The sequence below is a fragment of the Halyomorpha halys genome, unplaced genomic scaffold (assembly GCF_000696795.3).
Source record: "Halyomorpha halys isolate HHAL.00 unplaced genomic scaffold, Hhal_1.1 Scaffold241.1, whole genome shotgun sequence".
Taxonomy (NCBI): Eukaryota; Metazoa; Arthropoda; class Insecta; order Hemiptera; family Pentatomidae; genus Halyomorpha; species Halyomorpha halys.
In genome coordinates, this window is record NW_027105010.1 from 487964 (window position 1) to 501586 (window position 13623).

Genomic DNA, 13623 nt, shown 5'->3' on the forward strand with positions numbered 1-13623 from the left:
AAACTTTTATATAGCTTCATGTTATTTATTATTATATATAATAGTTGAAAAATAACTGATAACCTCTGCCAAGTTATTTCAAGGTTTGCTCAGACTGTAGGTCAGACTTTAAATATTTAAACATTTCCATCAATTTTAATATTTTAAACAATTCAATAATTTTAGGTTCAGCCAATATTAGGTCCTCAATGGAGGACTTGAGGTAAAATAAAAAAATAATTTTTTAAGTCGAATTTTAAAGGAAACTATAGTTTCAAAAAACAAATCTCTATTGGATAAGCAGACCGATTACAAACTATCAAAGAAAAATATATGAGTTAATTTACTTAAGTTTGATATCGAACGCTACTATACGAATCATATCGAGCCGCTAAGGGTCAAGTCCTAATCTAAGTTCCCCTGAAAGACTTATTCTGGTAACTTGGTAGTTTAAGTTCACCAGAACACTTAACTTCGGAATTTCCAATGGAAAGAAATATTTTCAATGAAGAATTCTTGTAGAAATGTAACTTCAAAACGATTATGTTAGTGATTTTTAATCCTGAATGCTTCAATTGACAAAGCGTAAACAATTTTTTCTTTTTTTGGGGGGAAAATTTAACAAATGTAAAGTACTGTAAAATATTCGAGAATTTCATTTCTCGTAAGAATCTGTCATCGCAATTAAAGTCTCCTCAACCCATCGAAGAGACTCAAATGCCTCACATTTAAATACTGAAACCATGTAACATGCCTAAAATTATGATGGAATTTTAAAATAACTCCTCGAAATTTAATTGCTAAACGATTTATTTCTTATTTTTGTTCGATTTTGCGCAAAAATCGACAAGAAAAGTGAAATAAAATTTTTCTAGAAAAATAACCGATATAAAATTCTGTGTTCTCCGTTTATACATTTGACATCCCAACCAATCCTATCACTATCCTCACCACGTATGCCGATGACACATGTGTGCTCGCAGTTAATAATAACCCTTTAATTGTATCCCAAACTCTCCAATCCCATATCACAGCCCTCGAAGAATGGTGTCGTAATTGGAGGATTAAAATAAATTCCAACAAATCCCATCAAATCTCCTTTACCCTTCGTCGTAAACCTGCCGAGTGCCCTACAGTATACTTTAATAATGTTGCTCTTACCCCTGTAGAACAGATCCACTATCTTGAACTACAGCTGGACAAACGATTACCTTGGAATTCTCACACGAAACAGAAAGAAGAAAGACGGGCAAAAGAAATTGCAATTACTAATTACAGTAAAATATAATAGCGATTACTTTGGTTCAATGTGTAATTGTAATTTCATGACTTCCTGCCACACTTTTTCATGTCAAACAGATCCGTTACCTACGACTACATCTGGACAATCTACTAACTTGGAATCCTCGTACAAGACTAAAAAGCAAAGAAACTGCTCGTCAATTCCGATTATTACAGCACTTACTAGACAAACGGTCTAAACTTCCAACTAATTACAAAAAATTCATTTATATCACAATAATAGGGCCTATCTGAACTTACTGGGTTGAGCTTTGGGCTTCCACTGAACTATTGAATTCCTCTCGTATCCAATCCTTACAATCCAAAATCCTACCTAAAATCCTTAATTCTCCTTGCTTTGTCACAAATAAAATCAACTATAAAGGCCTTAATGCTCCATATATAACCGATCTAGGCCGAACCAGATATCAATCTTCCATTATAAACTCCCTAACCACCTGAACTCACTAGTTTCTAACCTTGCTTTCTCTTCAATTCCTGACAATCCACTGAGACGCATAAAAAGATGTTCTCGAGACCTCTTAATGTAGCAATACTGTTATAGTGCAACCAATGGGTAGTTTCTCTACATGTCAGTATAATCTAACATCAAATTTACTTTTTGTATATACTTTTAATATAGTTGTAAATAACAAATAAATTTAAACATAAAAAACTTTTTAATTTAAATTACAATAAATGGAAAGTAATAGAAATTACATTTGCAATTACTTTTTGCCCGTCTGGTTTCAGGTATTGATAGGAATTCCAACAAAAACGGACTCCAAGAAACTTTTATGTTAGCCTAGTAGACAAAACATGTAAATAAAATAAAATTGTCTCTACATATCCTGAGTAACATAACATATATTTGTACAACTTATCACCATAAAAAATTAAATGGGTTTTTGTTAAGATTTTTTTTTTATCACGAAACATGCCACTTAAATATTCGCGGGACCTTGACTTTATTGAAAGGTGTCGTGAGGCCACGGCTGCGATAAATCTGTGACTGATTGCTTAATTTGAATAAGTCCGGGCTGTTACTCCTTAACAACCAGTTCTTATCCAAATTTTACTTCACTAATGATAGAAGGCTTGGGAAAAATCGAAGTTTTGACTCGCTTTTGTAATTCAGCCTTCTTATGCAACCCTTACATGTAGTTGGCACATGCGGTACCAGTTATAAATAACGAAGCTCAGATTGCTATACTCGTTTCTCAACTTGAAAGTAATCGTGGCTCTCTTGTAAATACCTTTAATAATTACATTTAAATTAATTACGATTAATTTAGATTTGTAATAAAATTCATATATATCGATCAGAAGGGTTTGAACTTTATTGCGCAATTATTTTTTTTATATATTTATATATACATATGTATTAAAATATATACAAGTAAATTTGATGATAGCAACACAATGGCATGATACAGACATGTGGAGAATCTACCCAGCTAGGCTATCATCTTTTGAGACCCCTGGGGGGTTTATCAGGTAATAAAGGAGAAATCGTTTTTCAATTTAAGGTATTTTTTAAATATTGATCAATTTAACTATCTTTAAGTCTTCTCTTTTCGTTTTAAGCTAATATTTCAAAAGTGATATAGGACCGTCGCTCCCCGGGAGTCTTAGCGGGGTGGGTCCGGCTGGGAAGGATTGTCTTTTTTGTGTTATAATCTCCTCTTGTGAGATTGTGACGTGTCGTACATCGACCAACCTACTCGCTATAATTGTCTGTTTGAAAAATCAGATTAGTAAGGCTACCATGGAGGGCGTTTCATGCCGTTTTTCAATTTCAGGTGCTTTTTAAATATTGCTCGATTTAACTTTAACTTTAAGTCTCCTCTTCCCGTTTTAAGCTAATATTTCAAAAGTTATATAGGACTGTCGCTCCCCGGGGGTCTTAGCGGGGCGGGTCCGGCGGGGAAGGATTGCCTTTTTTGCGCTATATCTGGTTCTATTGTGTTGATATCTGGTTCAGGCCAAATCGGCTACATAAGTAACATCAGGGCCCTGTTTCATAATAAAATACTAATACTATTAGTCTTGTGGATTTATCTTAATTCAATTACACTGACTTGTACAATAGTAACTTGTACTTTAGTATTTTTTAATTCCTGTAATATCACTATCATGAAAAAAATAAGTATTAGTATTATTACCACACTAGTTTCTACACTTGTACTATGAACTAATACTATTAGCTTTCATTATGAAACAGGGCCCGGGTGGTCCTGATGGATGACTTGATTTGTGCAAAGTAAGGAGCATTAAATATTTTGGATTGTAAAGACTGGATACGAGAGGAATTCGGTGGTTTAGTGGAGCCCAAAGTTCAACTCCGTGATATCCAGATAGGCCTCATTTCAGTTATATAAATGAATCTTTTGTAATTAGTTTGAAGTTTAAACCGTTTGTCTAGTAAGTGTTGTAATAGTCGGAATCGACAAGCAGATTCCTGACTGTTTGGTCTTTGTATGAGGATTCCAATTCAGTCTTTTGTCCAAATGTAGTCCTAGGTAACGGATCTGTTCGACAGGTATTTGTGGGGTATTATTAAGGGGTGCTGTGGGACAGGACGTCATGGGTTAACGACGAAGAGTAAATGTGATTTGGTGGAAGTTATTGGAATCTATTATAATCTATTATATAAGTTTTAACATCGTTCTTCAAGGGTGGTGATGCGGTATAAAAATGAAACCGTAATATAAGAAATCCATATATAAATAATTAACTAATGTTATAAAAACGTCTTATATCTCTTAATTTCAATTCCTTTGTGTTAAGTATTGATCAACTAAATTGGTGATGTTATAAACTGTGCGACGTGAAAGGAAAATATTTGTTTTCTTTAATTATTGACGAAAGTATGGAACTATAGTACGTAATTAACTATAATACGTATTTAATGTATTCGAGTTTTTTTCCCTCTTCAAGGCATGAACTAAAAAAAATATTTAAAAGAATTCTCACTTGTTAATACAATTCAAGAAGGCCGTGTTTAAAAACACTCATTTGCAGATAAAAAAGATCTAAATAAAAAATATTTTATTTATTGCCTTTAACTTAGTGGATTTCGGTAGTTTTAGGATTAAAAAAAAATGTTTTATGGAACTAAAAATACTAAGAACAATCTTTCTGACCGCTATAAGTGAATCAAATATTTTTTTAAAACTGGTGTCCTATCTAAAACTTGGATATGAAATCGAAGTTTTTTTTGGATAAAATATAATTGGTACTTCTTAATTATAGTACCTCCACTTCATATAAATTAAATTATTTAAAATAAAATAATAAAAACATACGTATTTATGTAAACAAAACTAATTTTTATTTATTTCGATACAAAAATCTTTTTTAAATACTAGAATTTGAGAAAACGTGTATTTTTCTTTAAGTTGAGTGCCCCAAACGAACTCTGCTAAATAAGATGCTAAGAAATTCCGATTTCTTCCTCTTCTTCTATTTCTCTATTAAGCTAATCTTTCGATTTTTAGCATATTCGCTAATGCTTTTGGATAAAAAAAGTGAAAATTGATTCAAAATTGAAAATTTTGATGTTTGTTACTCATCTTTCTTTTCCATGAATCTGAAACGACTACACTACTCGGATGTATTCTTCTTTTCGACTAATTCTGACAGAGTGGATTCTGATCTGTTCTTGAATAGTTCAAAAATTTCCAAACATTCGTTTGTTTTTCGGCAAATCCCTCCTCAAACGCATTGTTGAGGAAGGATATCGTAAATAAACTTTCGTCTAGTTCCAGTAATGACATAAATTCGATTTTTTTATTTTCCATATACACACTTAACGGAGATAGTTAATCTAATCAACAATTGTGGGTTGAGACATTTTTAAATGTTTTAAAGAATATTTTATACTTTTTAATTGCTCACACCGTGAACAAATACATCTTACTGCAGTTTCTAAACAGGATCTGCAAACAATGTTTTAGCCCTTATTCCGATGCATTTCCAAAATATTTTATGGTCGTTTGAGCATACCTTCATTCATGTTGAAGGTTCTTTATCCTAAAGGAACACTATTGCCGTTTTCTTATCATTAATCACGCAAAAAATACTTCTTAATGAGTACATTATAAGGTTACTTTTTAAAATAAATAAGAATAGTTGTCAATAAAAAAAAATGAACATTTGTTTTAATATTAGATAAATTATTATTCTAGAGTTGCGTGGTGAGATACTATAATTAACAAGGACCAAAGAATTCAATTTTCACTCAAATGACTATCCATGCGCTTCTTCGTTAAAATTCATCATCAAAGGTCAATATCATAAAAGGGTGCTATAATATTACTACGTAATTTTTCCAAATTTTCGGCCACTGAACAAAAAAATTATTACTAAATAGCAGAAATTATTGCAACGTAAATTTATCATTATTTTATTTTATTTATTTATTGCTATTTACTATTATACATTATAATATATTTAGTAAATTTGATCTCAGTAATATATAGTTTCACAGGCGTGTAGAGAAACTACCCGTTGGTAGTACTCTAATATTCTAATATATAATAATATCTAATAAAGATAAACAGCTTTAAATGCTTTTATTCCATATTTTATTTTAAAATTGATGAGTCGTCTGTGATTTGAGATGATGACATTTAAACATTTTGTCAAATCAATATCGTTTTTTCTCCTACGATTTTTTTTTTTCGAAAGGTTATATCGTTGAAAAGCAAATATTCCGAAGAAAAAACTTATTTTACAGGTCATTGCTTTGATACGATGTTTGAATGTCTTTATGCCAAATCGCAGATTTTGCGTCTTGAACCTAATTAGAACCTTCTAGAAACTTCCTCAATCGTATTTTTCCTTACTTTCAAATGAATTAAATCAATAAATTAAATATTGTCACCAGTCCTGCGGCCAGGGATGTTGAGGATCCTTCAAAGGTCCACCAATAGCTCTCCTTCTTTAATATCATTGCCAATTCTCAGAAAAGGTTTAAATTGGCAATATTTAGTTTTAATATTGTTTATTTAAAAGTATTATAGTCAAAACTAGTTTGTAAGTAGTCAGTCTGCTTTGTATTCACATTATAACTGAAGGTACTTGAATTGGATATTTAAAAAAAAATGTTTAAAATATTCAAAATACTAATGCATACAAGAAACCTTAAATATTCTTGAGATATTATGTCAAGCCAAATGTTTATAGTACAAGAGCCCCGTAGAAAAAAAGTCAGTTACTTCACTCCAATTTTGGATTACTTTAATGAAAAATATATATAATTATTTGTCAAAATTGACGAGTTTGCCAAGTATAGTATATATATATAGGATATAGTATAGCTATATAGCTAGGGAAAATAAAAAATGGCAGCTGTTTCAAACAATTAATAGAAGTTAATTTTTTTTTTTCGAAGCTGCATATCTTTAAAACCAGAAAATAATATAATAGTATAATAATAGAACATCGTTTAAATCCCAGTAAATTTGCTAAGATATAAGTTTTAATAGAGCAATTTACGTTCAATGGCGTTTTAAAAAGCAACATTTCATACAAAAATGCAATATTTAAAAAATTGTTTTTAATAATTTATTTATTGATATTTACAACTGTATACACATATATACAACAAGTAAATTTGCTGTAGGTGACATAGTGACATGATAAAAACATGTGGAGAATCTACCCATTGATAGAACTCCAAAATCATTTCTAGAGGAGAAGATCTCGAGGCCATCTTCTTTTCAGACGCCTAGGAGGATTATTAGGTAATGAAGGAGAAGCCAGGTAAGAAACAAGTGGATTTGGGTGGTTGAGAAGTTTATTATGGAAGGAACGGTATCTGGTTCTGGCCAAATCGGCAACATATGGAATATTGAGGTCCTGATGGATGACTTGATTTGTGACAAAGTAAGGAGCATTAAGGATTTTGGACTGTAAGGATTGGATTCTGGAGGAATTTGATGGTTTAGTGGAGCCCCAAAGCTCAACTCCGTATGTCCAGATAGACCTTATAATAGTCATGTAGATCAGTCTTTTGTAATGGATTGGCAATTTAGACCGTTTGTCTAGTAAATGTATTTAAAAAATTAATTTTGGAACTATATCTCAGGAACTATTAAAATGTTTCATAGAACTCAAATTAAAGCTAGTATATCGTACTATGAAGTGGTTTATGATGTTTATCTTCGTAAGTTCATTACTGTAACTTCAAACAAAATTTCAAATTCAAAATAATATTCATAAGCAAATATCATTATACCCATTACCCTATGAAGGTAAGTGTCATAGACTACTTTATAGTACATTAGACTAGCTTTAATTTGAGAGCTAATAGACATCTGTACGTCAGATGATTCCTGCGATAGAGATTTACCAAAATAAATTCGGTAACTACTGATTTTTCAGTGCATTTTTTACGAAATGTTGCTTTCTAAAAAACTATATCTCGAGAGCTATTGAACGCAAATAGTTCTATTAGGGCTCATATTTAGAAAATTTACTATAAGTGATGTTTTATTAGGTTTTCTTGTGAAGCTGGTAATTTTAAAGATATGTCGGAGCTCCGAATGAAAAATTATTTTTTTTAATAATGTTTTGAAACAGCCGCCATTTTTTATTCACCCTACATATACATGGGAGACTAATCAATTTTAGTAGTAATTGTACATAATTTTCATTAAAGTAATTACATTTTTTTTCTTTTGGACTATTAATAGTCAATGTTTAATGATAGAAATGGATAGAGTTTTTTTTTTCTTTTTTAAACTTTCGTTAGTCAATTCGCTGGCAATATTCCTTATTTAACCTAATTAAGAAATAAAAATTAGATAATTCTAGAAATGATTTAATTATTTATATAACTTTTCTATAATTAAGTAGTTTGATGAGCTAATTAGAATTTAAATACAATTTTTTAAATAGTCAAATAATTTTAAAGACATATCTAATAATTAGTTTTTAATTAGGTCATATACAGAAGACTGTGTCAAAAGGCTTACAGGCTTACAGCATATTCAAGAAAAGATCGCAATTCATTAATATTATTTTGCACTGACTCAAACATGAATGAGGTTTATTTTCTCGTCATTTGCTTAGATGATTTTACTCAATATAAATATGCTTCCATTGATATTTAATTCAGAAGAAATTAAAATTCATTCATATCATTAAGCAATGACTCAAATTTAGGGCGCGAAATGAAACATAAAAAATATTTAAAGTTTATTTTCTTATCATTTGCCCAATGCAGAGACGTTTTTGTAAGAATGTTTTTTTTTCCAATATGGATGTATTTATTTAATGAATTAAACTAAATATTGATAAATGTTTCGGTTCTGAAGCAGCCTTTTAAAGTTAACCAATAAACTTTGTTTTTGGAAGGATAAGTGCAACTGATTTGGAATCATCTATAAATACACTACTTCATATATACTGGATATATAGAATTTAATTTACAATTTTAATAATTAGAATAAAATATTTAAATAAATATAGTCTAAATCTCTTTCATCAAAATTGTTTACATCAGGAGCTCAGTGGAGGATCAGTGGATTTGAAAAGCCTCTTTACTAAGGAACGCAAAACCTCATTTTTCTGACAATGGAGATGATATTAGTCATGAAAAAATTTGTTAAAAATAATCATATTATATGTTGTTCATCAACAATTATGTATAGTCAATGTTAAATAACCTTTATCCTTTCCGTTGTCGCCGCTACGGTGACACGACTGTTGTGGTTATAAGATCGCTTTCTTAGGTATACATTTTTTTAATTATATTTTGAAGGGGAGAGTGTAGATATCATCAATTTTCAGAATAGTTCGGTACAAGTATCATTTGTTATGTTTTCAAGGAAGCTAATTCAGAATTTACAGGTTCATTTTTAATCGCGATTTTAATGTCAAATTAGCAATTTCATAAAAGCATAGGAACGGATGTTTTCTAAGTTGATGAAATCCACACTTTATTCTAATCCTCCTCCTTCAGAGTATATAAAATAATAAATTATATTTTTCATATAATAAAAGCGATCCAGTAAGCAAAACATTCGTGTATCTGCAGCAGCTATAGCTATTAGGCTAAAGTACAAAGGTTTAATATCAGATCCACCGTCACCCCAAAGAGCTGTAGCCATGCATGGAGAAGAAGGTACCAAGGAAGGCGGTCGCTCGCTGGGTCCTGGCCAGGGTCATCTCCTGCCCCCGAAGAGCCCCCAACCTCCCGACTTGGACGTTGCTGGTCTTGGAGCTGGGTCGTGCTGGGCTGGCAGCCACCGCTAAGAGGGCCACTCCCAGAACAGGCCACATCTCGACTGAGCCGAGTCGATACCGTGCAACCCTGTTCTACCTCAGCCCTCTGCCTTTATCACTCAGTTACTTGCACGCAAGCCTCCCCCCTCCAACCCTTTCGCCGCTTACAGGGCCGAATTCTTTGAAGGAGAAATCGTAACATAAACCAATTTATGGCTTCCCTTTCTCTGAAATGTATGAGTTTTTTTAGCCAACTGAATTGCTTTGGTTAAATTTAGCCTGATTGCAGTTCAATGGGAGGGGGGGAATACAACGAAAAACCTGTGAGTGGAATACATAATGAAAATGTTTCAAAGAAATAAGTCACTTCTCGAAATGAAAAAAAAAAAAATATCTTGAATAAGAAATGAGAAAAATGTTAACTCCCTCCTTCTCCCTCTCTCTACCTTAATCCCTCCTTCTCCCTCTCTCCCTCTCTCTACCTTACTCCCTCCTCCCTCTCTCTACCTTACTCCCTCCTCGCTCTACATGAAAATGGGATACTGTTGTTCCTTGGATCACGATTAACTGTTAAAATTTTATAAAACGCATTTTTTAATATTCTTAAGATAAAAAAGGAAAAAGTTTCTCCCAATGGCTATATTACTCTTGAAAAATAATTATTTTTTTGACATTAAACAAGTCTTTACTTAATAAAACTATATTTTATTAGTATGTTATCAGTGGTACAAGAAGATAATGTACAATGGATAACGCCCAAATTTATCTTGGATACGTAGTATCTATTTTTGTTATCTAATTTCACTCTAGGAAGCCCTTCTAACTAGCTTTGATTGTAAATTAGCTCACCATGCTCTGATGACGTCACATTAAAACAACTAGTTTAGCACCAAACGTTCTACAAATTTAGGGGAATTCTAGGGAGGAAGATTAAATAATATTGTTGTAGATAAGTAGTGATAATAGTGCTATAATAATTTGCAACTAAAAGTTTTTAAATTTAAATGAAAAAGGTAATTAAATATATAGCAAATTATTAATAAATAAACATGATTCACTTATTGATGCATTGTTTCATAGGTTAATTTTTATCTAAAATATATTAGACCTGGGCAGAATAGCTAGGATACTAATTTTCTAATAGTTGAAGTGAGGCTATAAAACTATATTTTTAGGTATTCTAATTTATAATTACTAAATTTAAAAATAATTAATAATAAAATCTGTAATTTAATAGATTGTCCCTGATGATGGCCAAGTCCCTGAAGATGAAGCCGGTCTCATCTCGATTCAAAAGGGGATACTCCAAATTACCAAAAAACAACCTACATGAAAGAGTAGAGGTGAGTAATAAAAATAAAAAATAAATTTTTAATTATAAAAAAAGTAACTAATTTTTGTTCCTATTCATCTTTAAACACCTTATTGCCATCCTAACTCGCATTATATTAAGATTTTACTACACCAGATGTTATATAAACCTTAAGATTCTTTACAAGGGTAAGTATCCACTTTTCTGGGGCCCCATTAATAGCTATAATTACTTTTTTCATTAAATTTGCGCCAGTAAGATTTCTTATTTTCCCACTTTTAATCGTGCTGTACCCTACAAGAATAATGAAATAGTTGCAACATTGTATAGCTATGATCATTGATTAGTGGAACAAGTTGTTGTCTTGTTTATCTATTATTCCAAATTAAACCTCCCCGACTTCAAATTACTCAGCAAAGAATAGTGATTTAGATAGAATGTGGTTTAAAACATAAAAAATAATCATCAACCCGTTAAAAAACGAATAGAGAAAGTATTCAAAAAAATATTCATTGCAAAGTCTAATGATCCCTTGTGAACATAATTAGATTGAAATTTTCATATGAACCGTAAAGTTGAGGGTTCAAAACCATGTGCAAATCCAGGCAAATACCGACTGAAAGTATTAGTGGTAGAAAGTAGACGTGAGGTGTGCTAGACAGGCTGTCTGGGGCATGTGTTTATGTTTGAACAATCCGAAGAATTAGTACGAAGTGCCAAAATCTGATGACGCAAGTCCTCATGGAAAACCATTTCTACTTTCATCGATCACACAGTAGGGTATTTGACGCGAGAAGCTAGCAAAAACTATTTATTTACTTTTATATGTCTTAAATTAATTTTAATGCTCTTTATGATGAACATAATCTTGTTTAACGCAATTTTAAGAACTTACATGCTTAAAATAATATTATACTGAAATTTTGTTACTTAGAAAGTATAAAACGTTACCATATCTGAATATTATGTCAAGCAATGATATAGATTTATTTATTGATAGATATTACAATCTGCCACACAGTTGTGGGTAGGTAATAGTGATGAATGATTTCATACATACTAAAATAAAATAAAAAAAAAATAAATAAAAAAAAAACTCTCTTAAAATATATACAAACAAAAGAATAGACAAGATGAACATAATCAAACTATCTCCATGAAAAATAAATAACATAATGATAAAATAATATATACAATATTTACACAATCGACCTGAGGATCCCTGAGCCCACTCTATCCCCCACGTGTGAGGGGTAGAGCAGAGCTCAAGAGATCCCAGCCCATCCCTCTCGCCGCATCACTGGTTAAGCAATGAATATCTAAATCTTGTTAGGAGATATTTACTTAGATTTAAAAAATATTAGATGTAATGTAATAAGGACTAATTCGATGCGATGAAAATTAGATATATTATGTATTAACAAAAGTACAATATCAATTCTTATAACCAAACTGTCTCATATAAATATAAATGTCTATGTCAACTAAATTTATTCTTCTTCACATTTAGGATTACTTCAAATCAATTCTCTGTCGGCACCCCTTATTTCCACTGATCGATCAACGCCTTCAAAAAATTTCCTTCTTGTATTTTTGTCATTTGTATTCCCATAGCCTTCTTTTAGAGCATCAATTATTAAACCTAATCCATTTTAAGCTCTACTCTGAATATTTCATTTCCTTATCCTTTATCCGATTTTATCTGACTCGTCTTTATCTGTCGTTTCTCAATAGCCATATTCCCGAAAATATTAAAATTTTTTTTTAATAATTTATTTATTTTTATTTACAACTGTATAAAAATATATACAGCAAGTAAATTAGCTGTAGGTGACATAGTGACGTGATACAAACATGTAGAGAATCTACCCTTTTATAGAACTCTAATAACATTTCTAGAGGAGATCTCGAGGCCATCTTCTTTTCAGGCGCCTAAGAGGATTATTAGGTACTGAAGGAGAAGCCAGGTTAGAAGCAAGTAGATTTCGGTGGTTGAGAAGTTTATCATGGAAGGATTGGTATCTGGTTCTGGCCAAATCGGCAACATATGGAACATTGAAGTCCTGATGGATTACTTTATTCGCGACAAAGTATGGAGCATTAAGGATTTTACGAAGGATTTTGGACTGTAAGGATTGGATTCGGGAGAAATTTGATGATTTAGTGGAGCCCCAAAGCTCAACTCCGTATGTCCAGATAGGTCGTATAATAGTCATGTAGATCAGTCTTTTGTAATATGAAATGTAAATTATAAAAATTGATTAAGGAATGTAATGTTTATAAGACAAATACAAGAGTCTTTAAGTTCATTTCTTTTGATTTTGAAAGATAGGTATTCATCATCTTTAGATGTGAGTTTGCAAATGTAACATCTTAGGTAAATACCATAGTCAAAAGCATATTATGTTTAATATTAAACATTCGATTACTAAACGGTTTCGATGATCGACTAAAGATCGCATTATTACTAGGGATTTCGTAAGTGACACTAAAGGTAATTTTTAATAAATATCTTCGATATTTTAACCGGCAAGCCACCTTTTCTTTATTTTTTATTTCAGAATTATTTCCAAATACCTTTCGTTCGTCCGCAGAATAATGTACGTTTGTAATAAAGATTTTATCTATCAAATAAAGCTTTTGGCAAATGTTTGTATCTTGGAATAGCTTTATTTTTTCCTAAAATTGTCGGTTTGTAATAATTTAAATACCTGAAGGGCCTGCAATAAAATTCGACACATTTTCTGCAAAATTAAAACTGAGCTTTTTTTATTTATTTATTGACATTTAAAACTGTACATAAAATACAACAAGGA

At 31.3% G+C, this 13623-nt stretch overlaps 1 protein-coding gene across 1 annotated transcript in view; it reads right to left on the bottom strand.

Annotated features, from left to right (window-relative positions):
* LOC106680085 (fatty acyl-CoA hydrolase precursor, medium chain) overlaps window positions 1-9583 on the bottom strand; it is a 32961-nt gene extending 23378 nt beyond the window's left edge. The window contains exon 1 of the mRNA XM_014419567.3: window positions 9399-9583. Within this exon, the coding sequence (XP_014275053.1) occupies window positions 9399-9552 (154 nt within the window). The 5' untranslated portion in view covers window positions 9553-9583. The remainder of the gene's footprint in view (window positions 1-9398) is intronic.
* Window positions 9584-13623: the final 4040 nt, after the last annotated feature.